The 23,646-nt window shown below is 39.4% G+C and overlaps 1 protein-coding gene across 3 annotated transcripts in view; it reads right to left on the bottom strand.

Annotated features, from left to right (window-relative positions):
- PARD3B (par-3 family cell polarity regulator beta) overlaps positions 1–23,646 on the bottom strand; it is a 1,146,560-nt gene that overhangs the window by 472,351 nt on the left and 650,563 nt on the right. For 2 of the 3 annotated variants that reach the window (XM_010352639.2, XM_010352640.2), the window contains one exon: positions 13,710–13,895. The exons of the other annotated variant lie outside the window; for it this stretch is intronic. In XM_010352639.2, the coding sequence (XP_010350941.1) occupies positions 13,710–13,895 (186 nt within the window). The remainder of the gene's footprint in view (positions 1–13,709; positions 13,896–23,646) is intronic. 3 annotated transcript variants of the gene reach the window in all.

Genomic DNA, 23,646 nt, shown 5'->3' with positions numbered 1-23,646 from the left:
GTGTCAGACTGCCCCTAGTGGGGGATGTCTCCCAGTTAGGCTACTCAGGGGTCAGGGACCCACTTGAGCAGGCAGTCTGTCCCTTCTCAGATCTCAACCTCTGTGTTGGGAGATCCACTGCTCTCTTCAAAGCTGTCAGACAGAGTCGTTCGGGTCTGCACAGGCCTCTGCTGCTTTCCCTGTTGTTTTTTTAGCTGCGCCCTGTCCCCAGAGGTGGAGTCTACAGAGACAGGCAGGTTTCCTTGAGCTGCTGTGAGCTCCACCCAGTTGGAGCTTCCCAGCGGCTTTGTTTACCTACTTAAGCCTCAGCAATGGTGGGCGCCCCTCCCCCAGTCTCGCTGCTGCCTTGCAGTTAGATTGCAGACTGCTGTGCTAGCAATGAGGGAGGCTCCATGGCTGTGGGACCCTCCCGGCCAGGTGTGGGTATAATCTCCTGGTGTGCCCGTTTGTTTAAAGCGCAGTATTGGGGTGGGAATTACCTGATTTTCCAGGTGTTGTGTGTCTCAGTTCGCCTGGCTAGGAAAAGGGATTCCCTTCCCCCTTGCGCTTCCCAGGTGAGGCAATGCCTCGCCCTGCTTCAGCTCTCGCTGGTTGGGCTGCAGCAGCTGACCAGCACTGATTGTCTGGCACGCCCCAGTGAGATGACCCCAGTACCTCAGTTGAAAATGCAGAAATCACCGGTCTTCCGTGTTGCTCACGCTGGGAGTTGGAGACTAGAGCTGTTCCTATTCGGCCATTTGCTCCGCCCACCCCCCCCCCCCCGAAAAAAGTTAGTACATGTTTCACATCATTTCAGTTTATATGAAGAGATCCATTCTTCCCAAATAAGACCTCTATTTTCCAGGGACCACAGACTGTAATCTGGTGTATACACTTTGGTGACTTTGCCCATATTCTTTCTTCTGCCCAAAATGCCCTTTGCATCCTGCTCACCTCTTCAAAATCTACTTACCCCTCACCCCAAGCAAACCTCAGCAATTGCCTTCCTTTCATAGTTTTCTCCTCAGACAGAATTAAATGCTCCATCATCCCAACACCCAGGATACTTCTCACATCTGCCTATGATAGCTCCTATCATAGTAGTGTTGTTTATATATCTAATGTACTGTGTTACTACCTTTCTAGATTATAGAATGGGTAATTTTAAGTATGCTGTGTGTAGTCCATTATATACTGTTGCCTAACTCACTCTAAATGTTTAAGAAGTGCTTGCTAAATTAAGTCAGTCAGGTGCTTTGGTCCTGGTGTTAAGTTTCATCTACAAATTGTAACTATGAGAGATTCACAAACCTAAGCTGTCTTGAATATGCCAGGGCATATTCAGAGAACCTTTAGAATTCTAAAAAAAAAAAAAAAAAAAAAAAAAATTGCTTGATTACTTTCTGTATACTGGCCCTATCTCTACTTGCTGAGATATTGTAAAATTTAAATTTATGTAATTCTGTTATTGTCTTAAGAACCTCATTCCATTTCTATGTAGCAAACCAATGAAGTCCCAGCAGAAAATCACTTGTGGGCATATGAAGCTCTTTTTTTTTTTTTTGAGACAGAGTCTCTCGCTCTTGTTGCCCAGGCTGGAGTGCAGTGGTGTGATCTCTGCTCATTGCAACCTCTGCCTCTCTGGTTCAAGCAGTTCTCCTACCTCAGCCTCCTGAGTAGCTGCGATTACAGGAGCACACCACCACGCCTGGCTAGTTTTTGTATTTTTAGTAGAGACGGGGTTTCACCATGTTGGTCAGGATTATTGCAATAAGCCTGACTATATGAATTAACATACGCATAAACCATTCTGAAATAATGATTTCAAAATGTATTATAAATCTTTTCATTTTAAAATCATTCTGGAAAAATACGGGGCATAAACAGATATACTGCAACTTATGGCCTTTACTACAGCCACATTGAATCTTATAATTTCTTCTGCAAGAAAGTTTGAGAAGTACTGACTTCAAACCATCAAAATATTCTCTGGCGTACTATATAGTAATAACATTCTGTGCTTGTTTTATACTTTTTTCTTTCCTGTCATTCCAGTTTCCTCTCCATCCTTTCCTATCTCCTTCCTGATTTTCTGCTCTTAATTTACTTTGGTCCAGAAAACCAGATTAAAAAGAAGTTTGTTAAAGCACGTATGTTATATATGAATTAAGAATTATTTGCATGAATGCCTAACCAGGTTAGAATTTTGGAAGCCATTTCAACATACTTATCTTATTGATTTACTTCTTGGTGGTGTTTTTTTATTCATTTACACTTGTTTATACTGAGGTTACTTAAAACCAATCAGTATAAAAATGGGTACAAACGAGAATGCTAGAACGAAAACATGCATGTATATGTATGCAGAGTTCATACTGTGGTCAGAGTTTTGTTTGAGTATTCTGGTTTGTGTCCATTTTTCTAGTGACTGGTCTTGTGTGTGTATGTATGTGTGTGTACACATATATATAGCCTATAAGTACCCATAATGAAGAAGAATATAGCTTTTCAGGGGAAAGTTACTATTTTCAGAGCCAAAGCATCATTAGCATGCTATATCAACTTTTGTAGATTATAATTTCCTTTTTCATTAGGAATATCAACTCTTAAATTTTTTTCAAGTCCACTGAGACAATCACCGGGTCCAAAATACACATCAAAATGTTGTAGCATTCCAAAATTTTATTCAGTATAGTATATATGTAAATTTATTTCCTGTTTGCATTTCCATTCATGAAATAAAAATGCAAAAGTGATAGAGATCTGCAAGGAAAAACAATGATAGAGGCTGGAATTATGGGATTTTTTTAAAAAAAGAGATGAGGTCTCACTGTGTTGCCCAGGCTAGAGCACAGTGACTATTCACAGGCATGATTATACTGCACTACAGTCTGGAACTCCTGAGCTCAAGTGATCCTCCTGCTTAGTTGAAAATACAGGAGCCCATTACTGTGCCAGCTATTTTGAGATTTTAAAAGTAATGTTATATTATATTTTAATAAAGTAGTTATTACTGTAGAAAATTCATAAATAATAAGCCTGACTATATGAATTAACATATGCTAACATTTTAAGTTTTTTTTAAAACAGAAAATTAGCTAAAAATATATTTTTCCTATACTTAAATTAATAACTTCTTTTTTAAAGGTCAAATTCTTATTGGGTATATAGTGATTATGAATTTATGTATATTTCCAGGCAAAGTTCCTGCTTTTAATGTCCTTAAAATGTATCACATCTTTGTGGTTAGAAATAAAATGTGAGTGTTTGGCTTCTTACATTTGAGGATTTTCAATGGCACTTTTAAAATCATCTGGTCCTTTTGCCAGAGGAAAACCTTAGGAGTCACTAACTACTAATAAGGATCCTCAACGCTCTCCCACCAGCAGAAAACATTATAAATTTCAAGAAAAATGGCCAGTTGAAGAAATCATTTAACACTGTGTTCCTTAAAAAGCTGTCCCTTTTATCTTCCTTTGAATTCATTAATTATAGATCTATCACATGATTTATAGATACCGGCAGAGATGGGGGTGGAAACTAGTCACGCTGGGAGCTCCTACTGGAGTTAAGTAGTTTGGATGCCGTTAAATGTCCCACATGACAATGAGACATGGAGATTCAGAATCAAGTGCCATGTTCCTGGATATTCTAGAACTGGGCATTTTTTCTTCAAAAATTTAGAGTTTAGTCATTTAAAAATATCAGGATTGTGTGTATTAGTCCAAATTCTTTCTTTTACCCATTACTAAATAGTGCAGATTATGAAATCCTGCATCCTTCAGAAGGAGCATCCCAAATTTCCTCAGTACACAGGAATCAAATTACTTCAATTATGTCTATTTCATATTCTGAGTGCATACATTTACAATTAGCCATGTCAGGCATTTTTCTTTCACTTAATTTCATCATCATCAAGTAGCATGTATTAAGCACAAACCTGGCTAATTAATTTTTTAGAGAATAACTGATAGTCTTAAATGTATTCTCTCTATTTAATAGCCCTTAAACAATCTACCCGATATATGACATTTTTCCTTTAGTAAAAATTGCCTTTAAATGTGAATTTTTACCTTCTTATTTCAAAGCTTCAATAGGACACATACCACTCCCAAAGTCAGCATATTGAAATCAAAAACACCATTCAGAACTGGTACAACAGACTTCGTGGGACTTTTACTCTCACTGCAGTGTGTTATTACAAAATCTTACCTAACTTAAAAAAAAAAAAAAACCCCACTCTTCTAGTTATGTATACATTTTTAAAGTAATTCTTTAGGGTAGCAAAACAAACAACTTAAGGAAGTATAATCAATAGATATAAAACTGCATTTTTGCTAAAAAAATTTCAGTTAATATGGTACATGAAAAGCAAAGAAAAACCACTGATCTCAAAATGAATTTAAAATGTTTAGCAAATGAACATAAAAATATCTAACATCTTCAGACTGATCACTGACACTTTATCTGTGCTTTCCTGGATAAAATAAAAAGCAAATTTTGATGTGGATTTAGGGAAAGGGCAAATTTTTCTCAAGGTATTTTTTCTAACTGCAACAAAGACGATACTTCTTTTTACTTCACAGTAACACTACCACCACATTCACTTTAAATTCCAACCACAAAAGCAAAATTTTAGAAAATCATTCTCATGGACGTCACAACTTCATTCTGCTCATAATTCTTTCAGAAGCAGTTGACATATGTGCTTGTATTTAGTATATTTTAGTTCTAGAAGCAATTACACTGTATGTCAGGGGCAAACGCCTAGGAAGAAAGACAGAAACTAAATGAAACCACAAACGTGTTATGCATGCTAGTGCTTAAGTATATTGGCATTAATGATCTAAGAAGTAATATTTGCTGTTATGGTCAATGGCCACATAGAACACCAAGAGGCACAGCTACAAATGACGCTTCAGAGGGGTACACATCAGCCTGTAATCAAAAGTGGTGCAGCCTGATGCATGGAGACAAGAGTTTCTGGGCTTTATTTCTTAATGTACAGACTTGAAGTAAAATATCAAGTTGAGATTAAGCATTTGGATAATTGTGAGCAGGGTAGAATTATTGTTCTGTTGGTTTTTAGAATGAATCAGGGACTCACTTCCAAGAGGGCATCCTAGAGTAACTGGCTGCTCTTCTTTCCAAATAGAGAGTTACATCCTCTATTAGAAATAACTCAAACAAGACATGACATGATAGAAAGCAGCAGACTGAGAGTTAAGGAAAACAAAACAAAACAAAACAAAACAAAGCAAGGCCCTCAATTAGAGTCAAGTTATTCAGGGGTTTTACATCTGGCAAGAAGTAGCCTATCTTTGTTTATACCAACAGAGGCCCCCAGGAGAATCCAGCACACAGAACGCACAGGAAGAATTTGGTCATACCTTTCAAAGTAGTTTAGTTTTCAAAAAATCCACCTACCCTAAAGGGAAAAACACCTTGAGAACTAATTAGTGGTATGAAGGGCCAGGAGGAAAAGACTGTGCTCTGGTTGAAAGATTATTTCGTTGATTCCGGGTAAAAACCTAGGGCCAAATGCTGAGACAAAGATGCTCCCAGTGCTTATCTCTCCTCTGCCCCAGGGATACTGTAGTCTATTATATTTGTATCCTCTCAACAGGGACAGGAACCAAGTCTCAAAACAATTTCCCTAAGACACAGTCCTGAATCACAGAATGGGTGGCAATTTTCCGAGGAGTAACAGTGGATTACTGGAACAGCAGTAGGAGAATGGAAAAATACTTCTTTTTTTTTTCCTGGTTAATCAGATTTCTTGTGAACAAATCTCAGGACTCTACCCTTTACACTGCAAAAGGTAAACAAGACAAATGGATACTAAACATTCACAAGAAGGCTAAGTTCATGATTGATGCCTCTTACTGTTTAAGATCAGCTATAAATACGCCGTCCAGTGGTTTCTAATGGTGTGAGTGTCTGACTCAGCAGACCAGTGTCAGGAAAGAAATTTACATAAATGGAAAGTGAAATCTTTCTGCAAGAAACAGGACTGTTAGAAACTGCTTAGGTAAGGAGATGCTCACTCACACAAACATGGATCTACATATTAAACCTGCTCTCCAATATCTGCTTGAGCTTAAGTTATTGTCCATAAAAAAACGAAGATGTTTGCTTTTAATTTCCAAAAAGTCATCTCAGTTTCAATTTTACTTGGAATAAATTCTGCAAATAGAGCTGTCATTAGGAATAAGAAGAATAACTTCAAGCTGGTATCCACAAACATGACCAAAAACTCATACTCAAACCTAGCACATATTTAGATGGCTTGGCTAAGGATGACAGCACCATACAAGACACCTCCAGGCCAATGGGCCCCGCTCTCTAGGAATGTGAATGGATCATATGGAAGAGCCTTCATTTCAATGCAGCATAACACAGACTCTGGAGTCAGACTGCCTGGATTCAAATCTTAAAGTAATTCCTGGCTATCTGCCACCAGAAAGGCACTAAAGTCTCTAACCTATAATTTCCACTTTGATAAAATGGCCTGAAAATAATCCAATGTAAATGTGAATAAAGTTAGATAATCTATATAAAACACCTGTTCTAGTGTCCAGCATATACTAAGTACAATAAATGTTCATTGCTATTGTTGTTGTTGCTATTACTATTATTTCTCTTTTGCTCCTGGTTATGTATTTCTGAGCCAGTGTTATTTTTATTCTTTTTATTTTTTTAATTATACTTTAAGTTCTAGGGTACATGTGCACAACGTGCAGGTTACATACGTATACATGTGCCATGTTGGTGTGCTGCACCCATTAACTCATCATTTACATCAGGTATATTTCCTAATGCTATCCCTCCCTGCTCCCCCTACCCCGCAACAGGCCCCATGACAGGTGTGTGATGTTCCCCACTCTGTGTCCAAGTGTTCTCATTGTTCAATTCCCACCTATGAGTGAGAACATATGGTGTTTGGTTTCCTGTTCTTGCAATAGTTTGCTCAGAATGATGGTTTCCAGCCTTCATCCATGTCCCTACAAAGGCATGAACTCATCCTTTTTTATGGCTGTATAGTATTCCATGGTATATAGGTGCCACATTTTCTTAATCCAGTCTGTCATTGATGGATATTTGGGTTGGTTCCAAGTCTTTGCTGTTGTGAATAGTGCCGCAATAAATATACGTGTGCATGTGTCTTTATAGCAGCATGATTTATAATCCTTTGGGTATATACCCAGTAATGGGATGGCTGAGTCAAATGATATTTCTAGTTCTTGATCCTTAAGGAATCGCCACACTGTCTTCCACAATGGTTGAACCAGTTTACAGTACCACCAACAGTGTGAAAGTGTTCCTACTTCTCCACATCCTCCCCAGCACCTGTTGTTTCCTGACATTTTAATGATCGCCATTCTAATTGGTGTGAGATGGTATCTCATTGTGGTTTTGATTTGCATTTCTCTGATGGCCAGTGATGATGAGCATTTTTTCATGGGTCTGTTGGCTGCATAAATGTCTTCTTTGGAGAAGTGTCTGTTCATATCCTTTGCCCACTTTTTGATGGGGTTGTTTGATTTTTTCTTGTAAACTTGGTTACGCTCTTTGTAGATTCTGGATATTAGCCCTTACTCAGATGGGTAGATTGTAAAAATTTTCTCCCATTCTGTAGGTTGCCTGTTCACTCTGATGGTAGTTTCTTTTGCTGTGCAGAAGCTCTTTAGTTTAACTAGATCCCATTTGTCAATTTTGGCTTTTGTTGCCATTGCTTTTGGTGTGTTATTCATGAAGTTCTTGCCCATGCCTATGTCCTGAATGGTATTGCCTAGGTTTTCTTCTAGGGTTTTTATGGTTTTAGGTCTAACATTTAAGTCTTTAATCCATCTTGAATTAATTTGTGTATAAGGTTTCAGCTTTCCACATACGGCTAGCCAGTTTTCCCAGCACCATTTATTAACTAGGGAATCCTTTCCCCATTTCTTGTTTTTGTCAGGTTTGTCAAAGATCAGATGGTTGTAGATGTGTGGTATTATTTCTGAGGGTTCTGCTCTGTTCCATTGGTCTATATCTCTGTTTTGGTACCAGTACTACGCTGTTTTGGTTACTGTAGCCTTGTAGTATAGTTTGAAGTCAGGTAGCGTGATGCCTCAAGCTTTGTTCTTTTGGTTTAGGATTGTCTTGGCAATGCAGTCTCTTTTTTGGTTCCATATGAATTTTAAAGTAGTTTTTTCCAATTCTGTGAAGAAAGTCATTGGTAGCTTGATGGGGATGGTACTGAATCTATAAATCACCTTGGGCAGTATTGTCATTTTCATGATATTGAGTCTTCCTATCCATGAGCATGAAATGTTCTTCCATTTGTTTGTGTCCTCTTTTATTTTGTTGAGCAGTGGTTTGCAGTTCTCCTTAAAGAGGTCCTTCATATCCCTTGTAAGTTGGATTCCTAGGTATTTTATTCTCTTTGAAGCAATACTGAATGCGAGTTCACTCATGATTTGGCTCTCTCTTTGTCTGTTATTGGTGTATAGGAATGCTTGTGATTTTTGCACACTGATTTTGTATCCTGAGACTTTACTGAAGTTGCTTATCAGCTTAAGGAGATTTTGGCCTGAGACGATGGGGTTCTCTAAATATACAGTCACATCATTTGCAAACAGGGACAATTTGACTTCCTCTTTTCCTAACTGAATACCCTTTCTTTTTCCTGCCTGATTGCCCTGGCCAGAACTTCCAACACTATGTTGAATAGGAGTGGTGAGAGAGGGCATCCCTGTCTTGTGCCAGTTTTCAAAGGGAATGCTTCCAGTTTTTGCCCATTCAGTATGATATTGGCTATGGGTTTGTCATAAATAGTTCTCATCATTTTGAGATACATCCCATCAATACCTAATGTATTGCGAGTTTTAGCATGAAGGGCTGTTGAATTTTGTCAAAGGCCTTTTCTGCATCAATTGAGATAATCATGTGGTTTTTGTCTTTGGTTCTGTTTATATGATGGATTACGTTTACTGATTTGCGTATGTTGAACCAGCCTTGCATCCAGGGATGAAGCCCACTTGATTATGCTGGATAAGCTTTTTGATGTGCTGCTGGATTTGGTTTGCCAGTATTTTATTGAAGATTTTTTGCATTGATGTTCTTCAGGGACATTGGCCTAAAATTCTCTTTTTTTGTTGTGTCTCTGCCAGGCTTTGGTATCAGGATGATGTTGGCCTCATAAAATGAGTTAGGGAGGATTCCCTCTTTTTCTATTGATTGGAATAGTTTCAGAAGGAATGGTACCAGCTCCTCTTTGTACCTCTGGTAGAATTCGGCTGTGAATCCATCTGGTCCTGGACTTTTTTTGGTTGGTAGGCTATTGATTACTGCCTCAATTTCAGAGCTTGTTATTGGTCTATTCAGGGATTCAACTTATTCCTGGTTTAGTCTTGGGAGGGTGTATGTGTCCAGGAATTTACTCATTTCTTCTAGATTTTCCAGTTTATTTGCATAGAGGTGTTTATAATATTCTCTGACGGTAGTTTGCATTTCTGTAGGATCGGTGGTGACATCCCCTTTATCCTTTTTTATTGCATCTATTTGATTCTTCTTTCTTTTCTTTATTAGCCTTGCTAGCAGTCTATTGATTTCGTTGATCTTTTCAAAAAACCAGCTCCTGGATTCATTGATTGTTGGAAGGGTGTTTTGTGTCTCTATCTCCTTCAGTTCTGCTCTTTGTTATTTCTTGCCTTCTGCTAGCTTTCGAATGTGTTTGCTCTTGCTTCTCTAGTTCTTTTAATTGTGATGTTAGGGTGTCAATTTTAGATCTTTCCTGCTTTCTCTTCCGGGCATTTAGTACTATAAATTTCCTTCTACACACTGCTTTAAATGTGTCCTGGAGATTCTGGTATGTTGTATCTTTGTTCTCATTGGTTTCAAACAACATCTTTATGTCTGCCTTCATTTTGTTATGTACCCAGTAGTCAGTTAGGAGCAGGCTGTTCAGTTTCCATGTAGTTGAGTGGTTTTGAGTGAATTTCTTAGTCCTGAGTTCTAGTTTGATTGCACTGTGGTCTAAGAGACAGTTTGTTATAATTTCTGTTTTTTACATTTGCTGAGGAGTGCTTTACTTCCAACTCTGTGGTCAATTTTAGAATAAGGGCGTTGTGGTGCTGAGAAGAATGTATATTCTGTTGATTTGTGGTGGAGAGTTCTGTAGATGACCATTTGGTCCACCTGGTGGAGAGCTGAGTTCAAGTCCTGGATATCCTTGTTAACTTTCTGTCTCATTGATCTGTCTAATGTTGACAGTGGGGTGCTAAAATCTCCCATTATTATTGTGTGGGAATCTAAGTCTCTTTGTAAGTCTCTAAGGACTTGCTTTATGAATCTGGGTGCTCCTGTATTGGGTGCATACACATTTAGGAGAGTTAGCTCTTCTTGTTGAATTGATTTCTTTACCATTATGTAACAACCTTGTCTCTTTTGACCTTTGTTGGTTTAAAGTCTGTTTTATCAGAGACTAGAATTGCAACCCCTGCTTTTGTTTTGTTTTGTTTTCCACTTGTTTGGTAGATCTTCCTCCATCCCTTTATTTTGAGCCTATGTGTGTCTCTGCACATGAGATGGGTCTCCTGAATACAGCACACTGATTGGCTTTTACTCTTTATCCAATTTGCCAGTATGTGTCTTTTAACTGGAGAATTTAGCCCATTTACATTTAAGGTTAATATTGTTATGTTATGACATATTGTTACGAATTTGTTCCAGTCATTATGATGTTAGGTGGTTATTTTGCTCGTTAGTTTATGCAGTTTCTTCCTAGCATCGATGATTTTTACAATTTGGCATGTTTTTGCAGTGGCTGGTACCAGTTGTTCCTTTCCATGTTTAGTGCTTCCTTCAGGAGCTCTTATAAGGCAGGCCTGGTGGTGACAGAATCTCTCAGCATTTGCTTGTCTGTAAAGGATATTATTTCTCCTTCACTTATGAAGCTTAGTTTGCCTGGATATGAAATTCTGGGTTGAAAATTCTTCTCTTTAAGAAAGTTGAATATTGGCCTCCACTCTCCTCTGGCTTTTAGAGTTTCTGCCGAGAGATCTGCTGTTAGTCTGATGGGCTTCCCTTTGTGGGTAACCCGACCTTTCTCTCTGGCTGCCCTTAACACTTTTCCCCTCATTTCAACCTTGGAGAACCTGACAATTATGTGTCTTGGAGTTGCTGTTCTCGAGGAGTATCTTTGTGATGTTCTCTGTATTCCCTGAATTTGAATGTTGGCCTGCCTTGCTAGGTTGGCGAAGTTCTCCTGGATAATATCCCGAAGAGTGTTTTCCAACTTGATTCCATGCTCCCTGTCATTTTTAGGTACACCAATCAAACGTAGATTTCATCTTTTCACATAGTCCCATATGTGACACTAGAGGAGGCAGTCTGTCCATCCTCAGATCTCAAACTCCATGCTAGGAGAATCACTACTCTCTTCAAAGCTGTCAGACAGGGACGTTTAAGTCTGCTGAAGTTTCTGCTGCCTTTTGTTCAGCTATGCCCTGCCCTCACATGTGGAGTCTATAGATGCAGGCAGACCTCCTTGAGCTGTGGTGGGCTCCACCCAGTTCAAGCTTCTGGGCTGCTCTATTTACCTACTTAAGCCTCAGCAATGGCGGACACCCCTCCCCCAGCCTCGCTGCCACCTTGCAGTTTGATCTCAGAGTGCTATGTTAGCAGTGAGTGAGGCTCCGTGGGTGTGGGACCCTCTAAGCCAGGTGCAGGATATAATCTCCTGGTGTGCCATTCACGAAGACCGCTGGAAAAGGGCAGTATTAGGGTGGGAATGTCCTGATTTTCCAGGTACCATCTGTCACAGCTTCCCTTGGCTAGGAAAGGGAATTCACCGATTCCTTGTGCTTCCCAGGTGAGGTGATCCTGCCCTGCTTTGGCTTGCAGTCCATAGGCTGCACCCACTGTCTGACAAGCCCCAGTGAGATGAACCCAGTACCCCAGTAGGAAATGCAGAAATCACTCATCTTCTGCATTGCTCATGCTGGGAGCTGTAGACTGGAGCTGTTCCTATTCTGCCATATTGGAACCTCCCCTCGGAGCCAGTTTTATAGATTGAGTGATGGGACTCAATTCTTTACCCTTCTCTGTATCCACATCTTTGCCATAACTCAGCCATATGACTTGCTTTGACTAGTGGCCTGTGTGTGGGGTGACAGTGTGCCAGTTTGGAGCCCACAGATTCACCTACTGCCACTGGCCCTCTGACACCTTGAGGCACAAGAGGGACATGCCCCAGCTAGCCTGCTGATCCAAGGAACAGGAGAAAGCAGTGGAGCACACTCAGATCTGCAGAGTTTCAGCGCGATCAAGAGACACCAGTCTGAATCAGAATCCTCCCGAAACCCCAGCTCCCCTGTACAGAGCTATGAGAAAAATAAAGGCTTATTGAGGTATATTACTGAAAATTTATGACTATTTATTATGTGACAAAAGCTAACTAAACGAAGGAGTAAACCAAAGAGGTGTCTATCCAAAGTGCATTTATTTCCCAGTGAAAAAGGCATTATCTCCATATCTAGTCTGAAACAAAAGTGGAAGGGTAAGTGTAAGAAGATAGTTTCTTCAACGAAGCCAGAATTCTAGGTGCAGGGGTATTCTATGTATAGTGTAACGGGGCCTTCTTGGCTTTGCTGTGGGAGACGGCAGACGTTATTCATATCAAGATTATTTTCAGATGGCTAACATTTATCAGCAGCCGGTGACAGGCACTGTGCTAAGCCCTGGACACACATTGTCTCTTTTAGTCTTAACAGCGGCACGAGGAGCCAGGCACCGCTAATTTCACCAAACTGAGGCTGTTGAGGCCGAGCAGCTTGCCTCCATTCACAGGGAGAGAGTAGGTAAGGCAGAATTCAAACTCAGGAAGTCTCCTTGCACGGTATGAGATAATAATGATGGTGGCGAGAGGTGCAAACCTGTATCCTTCCTCTATCATCACTTTACTGTTTTCATCACATTGTGTGGTATTGACTTATTTAATCCTAGAAGTCTACAAAGTAGGTATTATTTATTATCACCATTCTACCGTTGAGGAAATGGGAGACAGCTGGTCAAGACCCTTGCCTACATTTCCATATAGCTAGCAAGGACTGAGTTGGACTTGAACACAGGCCATCTAGCTAACCAGTACACTATGTTAATAGCTATTAACACATTGCTCACCTCAAGGTGAAAGGACTGAAGCACGATCTTCCTTCTTTTTCTGGAAACCTATAAGCTTCTCTAAGTATTGAAAAGGAAATATGCATTCTTGGCACCATGGTTTTCTTCAAGTGTATAAAATGTGATAAATGGCCTTTAATTTATACTACAATCACTCTCAGGCTCCCCTGAGCTTTCATTCTTGCAAGCACAATTGTCTTATTTGCTGCCTTTATGTTTACTTGTTTTTAGTTTTGTTTTTCTGATTGTGTACTTTTAGGCTCAACTCTGTCAGTATACAAATTCAGCGGAATCCTAATGGAGTAATAAAAAGTATGCAAAAAAGAATGTGAATCATGATGGGTTTTTAGAGGTAACTCTAAAAAGTAAAAATAACCAGTTAAGGTACAAAATCAGCAGCCAGTTATTCCCCAGATCTGTTCACACATATATTTTCTGTAACTGGCGGGAAAGTCTCTCAGTGGCCTCAAGTCTTCAGACACTTTCTCCATTCAGTCTCTAAGTACAATAGTCACATCTCCAAGTGCCTTCTCAAAGGATGTACAAATGTCATTCCTACCCACCTTAAAAGCAGCGCCTCCATGAATGATGGATTTGATAAAAATCCCCAAGTCTGTTCCAGTTTCTCTGGATTTGTTCCCTTTCAAGCTCACCCCAAGGCCAGCAGAACCTGAATCATTCAGGGGGATCTCAAAGGTGAGCTGCTCGCTTGTCTCCAGGGAGAGTGCACAGCAGTCAGGTTCTCCTTTCTGTTAGGGGAATACACATGAAAAGAATGAAGAGAAGAAAGCAGATTAATATTTCACTCTCTCAGATGACCAGACACAGATGCAATCAGCAGGACAGGATGAATGGACCTCTAACAGCTGTAATCGGCTCCTGGCAGGCAAAGGCTGGTGTTCGTTCTCCACAAGGAGCCACAGTCACATCCATGGAGCAGGGGAAGAGGTCTCAGGGAATAATATTTGGTAACTGTCAATAGAGAGGATCGTTTGGCAAGTCAGAGTGATGCAATCTGAAACAACTCGCAAGCCTTTGGAAATTTAGCAAGATATTCTCCATAATAAACAAGGCTGGACATTAGACTTAGGGTATCCTGGGTATCAGAAGATATCTTAGAGATAATGGAGACTTAACATCTTCACCTTACAGATGAAGAAACAGAGCTTAGTGTAGAAATGTCTTCAAATTCCAGGAAAATATTTGGCAGATATAATTTAAAACATACCATTTACTATGGAAACAACACTATTGGTAAAGTTTGTTAATAAGACGCAGAGTACCGAAGAAATGATATCTTATTTTAAAGTTAGAGAAAAATGATTTATAATGGATATCATCAAATGAAATTTCACTTTGTCAAAACTCATGCTTTCAGCCTGCTTCTTTGGGTAGTATAACTCACTGGCATTACATTTTTAAACTTAAACAAAAATGATTATGTACAACAAATATTCATGTCATATTTGACAAATGACATCTAGCCACAAGCATAGTGGTCTCAAGGAACACAGAGTATGGTGGCAAAAGGCTTATTTAGGGTTCAGGTCTCCAGGGAGAAGTAGGAGGTTAATCATATTTGGTCCCTAGTGTTTTCAAATATGCAGCAGTAGGAACAGACAAATGCTGCCCACGTAGGATCTTTGTGGGCCTCCCTTCTGCATTCCTCTCAAGCTTGTAGAAGTGTGAAACGGCCATAGTGTTCAACTGAAAATTTTGACAATGAGATACCCCTGGAAATGATCAACTCATTCTAGGTTGGTAGTTCCTTCCTCTCTATAATTATGTCGAGAGACTCTCATCTTAAGGTCACACTGAAGGGACTCTTATGTAAAATTACATATTTAAAAAATTACTATGAATGTCTGAATGTCAGTCACATATAACTATAAAATCAGAAGTAGCAAAGAACCCATAATTAAAACAGGATCAAGAGGTCAGATCACAGCCAGATCAACTGATGTGGCATTTTCAACCCCTCCCCAGATAGAGAAAATCCACATCTAACTTTTAAAGAAATAGTTCTTTCATTTAATTTTCTTATAAGTGAAGTTATCTGTGAAGATTTTGACAATAGGTTGTTCAAAGAAATGAAACTTTATGGCCTAATAAATCTATTACAAGTGAGCTCTTTTAACTAACTCATTATATTGTTGCCTAAAAAACAAATCCCATTATTTGATTCAAACTAGCTGTCTTTTTTCCATTGGAATGTCAGAGTTTAGTACTAAATGTAAACTATTAGCTTTCATCTTTGTCTTTCAAAATGCCCAATTTAAAATCCATAACATTTCACAATCATTTATGTTTCCAGGCCTCTCTGGGATTTGCTTAATTTCAGTCTAATAAAGTTCCACTGAATTAAAGTGCAAATTAAGGAAAAACCATCCTACTGTAAGTTTGTGAACACCATTTCAAGAGAAAAACTAGAAGGGTTCTCTGGCTTTTGTCTATCAGAGACAAAGAGACAAGAACTAGCTTTGCTTCAGTAATTCCTTCAAATCACTTCATTTTATGATGAAATCATTCCTCTTTTGGCAGTTAGATTTAATTTTCCGTAAGACTGACAACCACTGTTTGCACTAACACTTATCACTCATTATTAAAGTGGTAGAAGCAAAATAGAAATCAGGTCGCATTATGGTTATCTTTTCTTTCAAAAATTTTTTTTAAGTCTGTGACATCTGTGATTCAAAAATACAACGGAAACAATACACTGGAGGCTAACAATGATTGACTACTTCATTTCTGAGTACTTTACACATATTAATACACTTATGCTTCACAACAAACCTGTGAGGTTTATTGTTATGTCCATTTGACAGATGAGGAAACTGAGGTGCACAGCAGATAAACGCCATGCTTTCAGTCCAGAAGACTTGGAATGTGGAAGCTTTGTGGGGTTCAGGCACAGCATGGTTCCTGTGTCAGACTCTCTCTCTTTTTCTTCTTTTTTATCTTTTTCTCTAGTGAATAGTTCTGAGTGGTCTGCTACATTTTCATGTTTGACATTATACAATATCCATTTTTGACAAAAGTATACAATTATAAGGTGACACATCTTCTATAAACTATGATGTGGAAGGTGTTTTATTTTTCTTTATAAATGTATATTTTAATTGACAAATCATTTTTTTTTAAAGTTTACTCTGTGGTTTATTTTTAACAAATTTAATTCAGCATCCAGGTATTACTGCTCCACCAGCCAACCAAAGTACTTATTTTTAAAAGTGTATTTCTGACTTTAAACACTTAAATCCATTGTGGTTTATCATATCAATGTATATTTTGGAGCGTGCACAGCTCTGCGAAAGCCTGTTAAAATTTCTTAAAGGAGTCTTGGAAAGGACTCAGCTACAGAGGCGCAGCCCCCTATTTACAGAGAGCATGGATGTAAATTATAGACACCTCATGGCATATACTGAAACTGTCCCTCCTAAAAGGGAGCTGAATTCAGGCCCCAGTGGGGTAAATGTGTCAACCAACCAAGTAAGTTGTTTTGCAGTTAGTACAAACAAAAATCAAGAACTAGCATCTGTGTGGGTGAGTGAGCTCACATTCTGAAATAAGAATAACTTAACCTTGTTTTCTTTTTAATGATTTATTTTTATACTTTAAGTTCTAGCATACAAGTACACAATGTGCAGGTTTGTTACATATGTATACATATGCCATGTTGGTGTGCTGCACCCATTAACTCATCATTTACATTAGGTATTTCTCCTAATGCTATCCCTTCCCTCTCCCCCAAACCCACAACAAGCCCCAGTGTGTGAAGTTCCCCATCCTGAGTCCAGGTGTTCTCACTGTTCAATTCCCACCTATGAGTGAGAACACGCAGTGTTTGGTTTTCTGTCCTTGTGATAGTTTGCTCAGAATAATGGTTTCCAGCTTCATCCATGTCCCTACAAAGGACATGAACTCATCCTTTTTTATGTCAGCATAGTATTCCATGGTGTATATGTGCTACATTTTCTTAATCCAGTCTATCATTGATGGATACTCCGGTTGGTTCCAAGTCTTTGCTGTTGTGAACAGTGCCACAATAAACATACGTGTGCATGTGTCTTTAGAGTAGCATGATTTATAATACTGTGGGTATATCCCCAGTAATGGGATGGCTGGGTCAAATGGTATTTCTAGTTCTAGATCCTTGAAGAATCACCACACTGTCTTCCACAATGGTTGAACTAGTTTACAGTCCCACCAACAGTGTGAAAGTGTTCCTATTTCTCCACATCCTCTCCAGGACCTGTTGTTTCCTGACGTTTTAATGATAGCCATTCTAACTGGTGTGAGATGGTATCTCACTGTGGTTTTGATTTGCATTTCTCTGATGGCCAGTGATGATGAGTATTTTTTCATGTGTCTGTTGGCTGCATAAATGTCTTCTTTGGAGAAGTGTCTGTTGATATCTTTCGCCCACTTTTTGATGGCATTGTTTGATTTTTTCTTGTAAACTTGTTTACGCTCTTTGTAGATTCTGGATATTAGCCCTTACTCAGATGGGTAGATTGTAAAAATTTTCTCCCATTCTGTAGGTTGCCTGTTCACTCTGATGGTAGTTTCTTTTGCTGTGCAGAAGCTCTTTAGTTTAACTAGATCCCATTTGTCAATTTTGGCTTTTGTTGCCATTGCTTTTGGTGTTTTAGTCATGAAGTCCTTGCCCACGCCTATGTCCTGAATGGTATTGCCTAGGTTTTCTTCTAGGGGTTTTATGGTGTTAGGTCTAACATTTACGTCTTTAATCCATCTTGAATCAATTTTCGTATAAGGTGTAAGGAAGGCATCCAGTTTCAGCTTTCTACATATGCTAGCCAGTTTTCCCAGCACTATTTATTAACTAGGGAATCCTTTCCCCATTTCTTGTTTTTTTCAGGTTTGTCAAAGATCAGATGGTTGTAGATATGTGATATTATTTCTGAGGGCTCTGTTCTGTTCCATTAGTCTATATCTCTGTTTTGATACCAGTACCATGCTGTTTTGGTTACTGTAGCCTTGTAGTATAGTTTGAAGTCAGGTAGCGTGATGCTTCCAGCTTTGTTCTTTTGGCTTAGTATTGTCATGGCAATGTAGGCTCTTTTTTGGTTCCATATGAATTTTAAAGTAGTTTTTTCCAATTCTGTGAAGAAAGTCATTGGTAGCTTGATGGGTATGGCATTGAATCTATAAATTACCTTGGGCAGTATGGCCATTTTCATGATATTGATCTTTCCTATCCATGAGCATGGAATGTTCCTCCATTTTGTTCCAAGATGGCCACATAGGAACAGCTTCAGTCTATAGCTCCCAGCATGAGCGACACAGAAGACGGGTGATTTCTGCATTTCCAACTGAGCTTTGAAGAGAGCAGTGGTTCTCCCAGTACGGAGTTTGAGATCTAAAAACGGACAGACTGTCTTCTCTAGTGGGTCCTGACCCCTGAGTAGCCTAACTGGGAGACACCTCCCAGTCAGGGCTGAATGATACCTCATACAGCGGGGTGCCCCTCTGAGATGAAGCTTCCAGAGGAAGATCAGGAAGCACCATTTGCTGTTCTACAGTATTTGCTATTCTGCAGCCTCCGCTGGTGATACCCAGGCAAACAGGTCTGGAGTGGACCTCCAGCAAACTCCAAGAGACCTGCAGCTGAGGGTCCTGACTGTTAGAAGGAAAACCAACAAACAGAAAGGAGTAGCAGCAACATCAACAAAAAGGACATCCACACCAAAATCCCATCTGTAGGTCACCATCATCAAAGACCAAAGGATAAAACCACAAAGATGGGGAGAAACCAGGACAGAAAAGCTGAAAATTCTAAAAACCAGAGCGCCTCTTCTCCTCAAAAGGAATGCAGCTCCTTGCCAGCAACAGAACAAAGCTGGATGGCGAATGACTTTGACAAGTTGACAGTTGTAGGTTTCAGAAGAACGGTAATAACAAACTTCTCCAAGCTAAAGGAGGATGTACGAATCCATTGCAAAGAAGCTAAAAACCTGAAAAAAGATCAGACGAATAGCTAACTACAATAAACAGCGTAGAGAAGACCCTAAATGATCTGATGGAGCTGAAAACCATGGCTTCAGTAGCCAAATTGATCAAGTGGAAAAAAGGGTATCAGTGATTGAAGATCAAATGAATGAAATGAAGTGAGAAGTTTAGAGAAAAAAGAAGAAAAAGAAGTGAAGAAAGCCTCCAAGAAATATGGGACTATGTGAAAAGACCAAATCTACGTTTGATCGGTGTACCTAAAAGTGACAGGGAGCATGGAATCAAGTTGGAAAACACTCTTCGGGATATTATCCAGGAGAACTTCCCCAACCTAGCAAGGCAGGCCAACATTCAAATTCAGGGAATGAAAGATAGTCCTCAAGAAGAGCAACTCCAAGACACAAAATTGTCAGATTCACCGAGGTTGAAATGAAGGAAAAAATGTTAAGGGCAGCCAGAGAGAAAGGTCGGGTTACCCACAAAGGGAAGCCCATCAGACTAACAGCGGATCTCTTGGCAGAAACTCTACAACCCAGAAGAGAGTGGGGGCAACATTCTTAAAAAGAAGAATTTTCAACCCAGAATTTCATATCCAGCCAAACTAAGCTTCATAAGTCAAGGAGAAATAAAATCTTTTACAGATACGCAAATTCTGAGAGACTCTGTCACCACTAGGCCTGCCTTACAAGAGTTCCTGAGGGAAGCACTAAACATGGAAAGGAACAACTGGTACCAGCCACTACAAAAACATGCCAAATTGTAAAAATCATCAATGCTAGGAAGAAACTGCATGAACTAACGGGCAAAACAACCAGCTAACATCATAATGACAGGATCATATTCACACATAACAATATTAACCTTAAATGTAAATGGACTAAATGCTCCAATTAAAAGACACAGACTGGCAAGTTGGATAAAGAGTCAAGACCCATCAGTGTGCTGTATTCAGGAGACCCATCTCACATGCAGAGACACACATAGGCTCAAAATAAAGGGATGGAGGAAGATCTACCAAGCAAAGAGAAAACAAAACAAAGCAAAAAAGCAGGGGTTGCAATCTTAGTCTCTGCTGAAACAGACTTTAGATCAACAAAGATCAAGAGAGACAAAGAAGGCCATTACATAATGGTAAAGGGATTAGTTCCCCAAGAAGAGCTAACTATCCTAAATATATAAGCATGCAATACAGGAGCACCCAGATTCACAAAGCAAGTCCTTAGAGACTTACAAAGAGACTTAGATTCCCACACAATAATAATGGGAGACTTTAACACCCCACTGTCAACATTAGATAGATCAATGAGACAACTTAAGTTAACAAGGATATCCAGGACTTGAACTCAGCTCTCCACCAAGTGGACCTAATAGTCATCTACAGAACTCTCCACGACAAATCAACAGAATATACATTCTTCTCAGCACCACATTGCACTTATTCTAAAATTGACCACATAGTTGGAAGTAAAGCACCTCTCAGAAAACGTAAAAGAACAGAAATCATGACATATCAAAATGATATATGTTTATGGAATACAGTATGGTGTTTTAAACTATGTATACATTGTGGAATAGCTAAATTGAGCTAATTAACATATGCATTACCTTATATTCTTACGAATTTCTGTGTGTGTGTTGAGAACACTTAAATTCTACTCTCCTAGAGATTTTCAAGTATAAACTACAAAGTTATTAACTATTGCCATTATGTAGTAGGATACAGCTCTTGAACTTACTCCTCCTGAGATTGTCTTTTGACCAACATTTCCCCACTCTTCCCCTCCTCTGTGCTTGTAACCACCATTCTTACTCTGTGAGTTAAACTGTCAGACTCTTCACTGCCATACTATACTGTATCCTTGTGTCTCAACTTTTGTCTATCCCATGATTTAACCTACCCTCAAGAAATTCCAGGACAGATTTCTAAAATGACAGCAAGACATTATGCCATATACATTCTCCACACAAGTACAGTTATGTTTTATATCTTTCTTATGCTGTATCAGGCTTAAGCCATAATTAGTGCCCTCTGATAATAGCAAACTTCCCAAATGGTAAAGGAAGCCATTACGGTTAGTTAACACAGCCATTTCCTCTGTTAGAAATAAATGTCCCTTTATCTAACATTAAAAAAAATCAATATGCTGAATGCCTCTCTCCAAGAATCCTGGTTCAACCAGTAACTCTGAAAATTAAACTCAAATCTTGCCAGATAGCATTTTGTAGCAAAATGGAAATGGGTATAAAGTACTACCAAGTGCCCTAAATGCCAGACCTTAGTGATATGATGAACCCCCAAGCAGTGGCAGATCTAAGACCTCGGATTCTCCTGGTTTCCATCTTCAGGCAACGGCTCTTTCCACTCGCAGATATCAAGTGCACGCACACACACACACACTCACACAAACACACACGCACACACACACAAAGGCTGGCTGGCATTGTAAGGGAAATCTTGTGAATTTCATTTATGTTTAAAATCTTTTCATTACTTGTTATTCTTTGCCACTAGAGGCCCTGTCTCTAGATACAACATCCTTGAGATTCCCAGAGCCAGGCCGAGAATGGATGCTCTAATGCCTCCCCTGTATAGGTGTAGGCCTAATGCCTCCCCTGCATAGGTGTAGGCCTAATGCCCCCCCTGCATAGGTGTAGGCCTAATGCCCCCCCTGCATAGGTGTAGGCCTAATGCCCAGCACCTGCCCAGGGCTGGTCACACAGAACCCTCAGCTTAGGCTTTTTCAACCTTGCCACAACTGATATTTGAAGGCTGCTAATTTTTTGTTGTGGGTGTCTGTCCAATGCATTGCATGATATTTGACCAAGTCCTTGGCTACAACCCACCAGATGTTAGGAGTACCCCCTTCCCTAAGCTGTGACAACTAAAATGCCTTCAAACATTGCCAAATGTCGCCTGTGGTCAAAATCACCTCCAATTAAAAACTACTGCCCTGAATCAACAATTGGGAAATCAAAGCAACCAGGCCCCAGAAGGTGTTTTAGCAACAGGCTGCATTGCTGCCTGTTCATATGTTTCCAAGTCTCAGCAGTTTTTACTGAGAGGGATGTCAGATGTCTCTGAGTGGAGGAAACAAGAGATACTTCAGCACAATTAAGATGAAAAAGTGTTAGATCCACAGGTTCATGACTGAACACTTAGTTGGTCAGAATGAACTACTGAAGAATCATGTAATTGTTATATTTCTAGTTAAATGGCAGCTAATTTTCCAGAGGAAGTATGATCTCTGTGGGATGAACAGAGTAGGACAGGTGGTAGAAAACAAATGTATTGGTACATATATAAAATGTTTCCTTTTACTCATATAGGAATCCAGGATGGGGCAAGGCATGGTGGCTCATGCCTGTAATCCCAGCGCTTTCAGAAACCGAGGCGGGCAGATGACTTCAGGTCAGGAGTTTGAGACCAGCCTGGCCAACATGGGTTTAAGAATTGGAAAGAGGAAAATGAAGAGTCTACCTGGTCAGGCCTGGCTAGATACACTAACCATTTTTTAGAAAACAAATATCAAAAGTAGTTACTTGGCATGAGAGGAAGAAAGAGAGGAAATAAGATGGATGACTGGGGAGACAGCCATACTATTAGCTTAAGAGTGTTCCAAAAGAGGCCATCTCTGAAATCACAAATGTCTTGTATTGCAAAGCAGTGCCTGATTCACGCATGCAAGTATAAATCCAGCCTTTCAAAGCCCAGGGGAATCCACCAGTCCATAGGGCCAGTGTTCAATTTCCCAGAAGCCCAGCTCAGACCTGAAAGCATCCATGCTGAACCTTTTATGGCCCTCATTTCATTAAATGCTGTGCTCTTGGCTCAGCACGAGCAAGCTCTGGATGTCTTTGCCTTGCCTCCCAAATGTGTAATTAGTCTGTGTTGTGAGCAGCTTACTTTATGCAAGAGTTATGTTTCACATGCAATCATTTTGTCAATTACGAAAACTCAAACAAAAGAGGTTTTTTTTTTCTTTCTTTTTTTTTTTTTTTTTTTTTAAAGAGTAACTTTTAAAATATATAAAGCAAAAGCCATACCTGGCAATTCTGCCAGGATATTTTATAAGAAGCTTATCCATTGTTAATTTTGCCTAAGTAAATTCTAAGAAATTTAAGGTGACGAAACTTTTGTTACAGCTAAATAAATTTTCACAACAATGAAAGGGTAAGACACCCGCAAGACACTTAATTTTGTGAAATTATTTAATCTTCTGAAGAAGCACTGGGTAGCTATTATAAGCATGAAAGGTTTTTGGCCAATTGGATTATATAAAATTCAGAAAGTGGATATTATCCTAGAGTAGGGATCAGAGGCTCATTCCAACAGCAGGGAGGCATTTTATTTTCAATTGTACTTTTCTGAGGGTAAAGAAAAGAAAAAGATGAGAGATGACCAGGCACATGCCAAAGTAAAAGGTGATCTAAGGAGGATCATCTGTATTATACTAAAGAGTAAAAGACATTTCCCTTACTACTGCTGATGTAATCTTGGTGATTTACAAGTAGGTAGATGATCTGTTAAAG

The sequence above is a fragment of the Rhinopithecus roxellana genome, chromosome 14, assembly GCF_007565055.1.
Source record: "Rhinopithecus roxellana isolate Shanxi Qingling chromosome 14, ASM756505v1, whole genome shotgun sequence".
NCBI classification, from domain to species: Eukaryota; Metazoa; Chordata; class Mammalia; order Primates; family Cercopithecidae; genus Rhinopithecus; species Rhinopithecus roxellana.
This window is presented reverse-complemented; position numbering and strand designations above follow the sequence as displayed.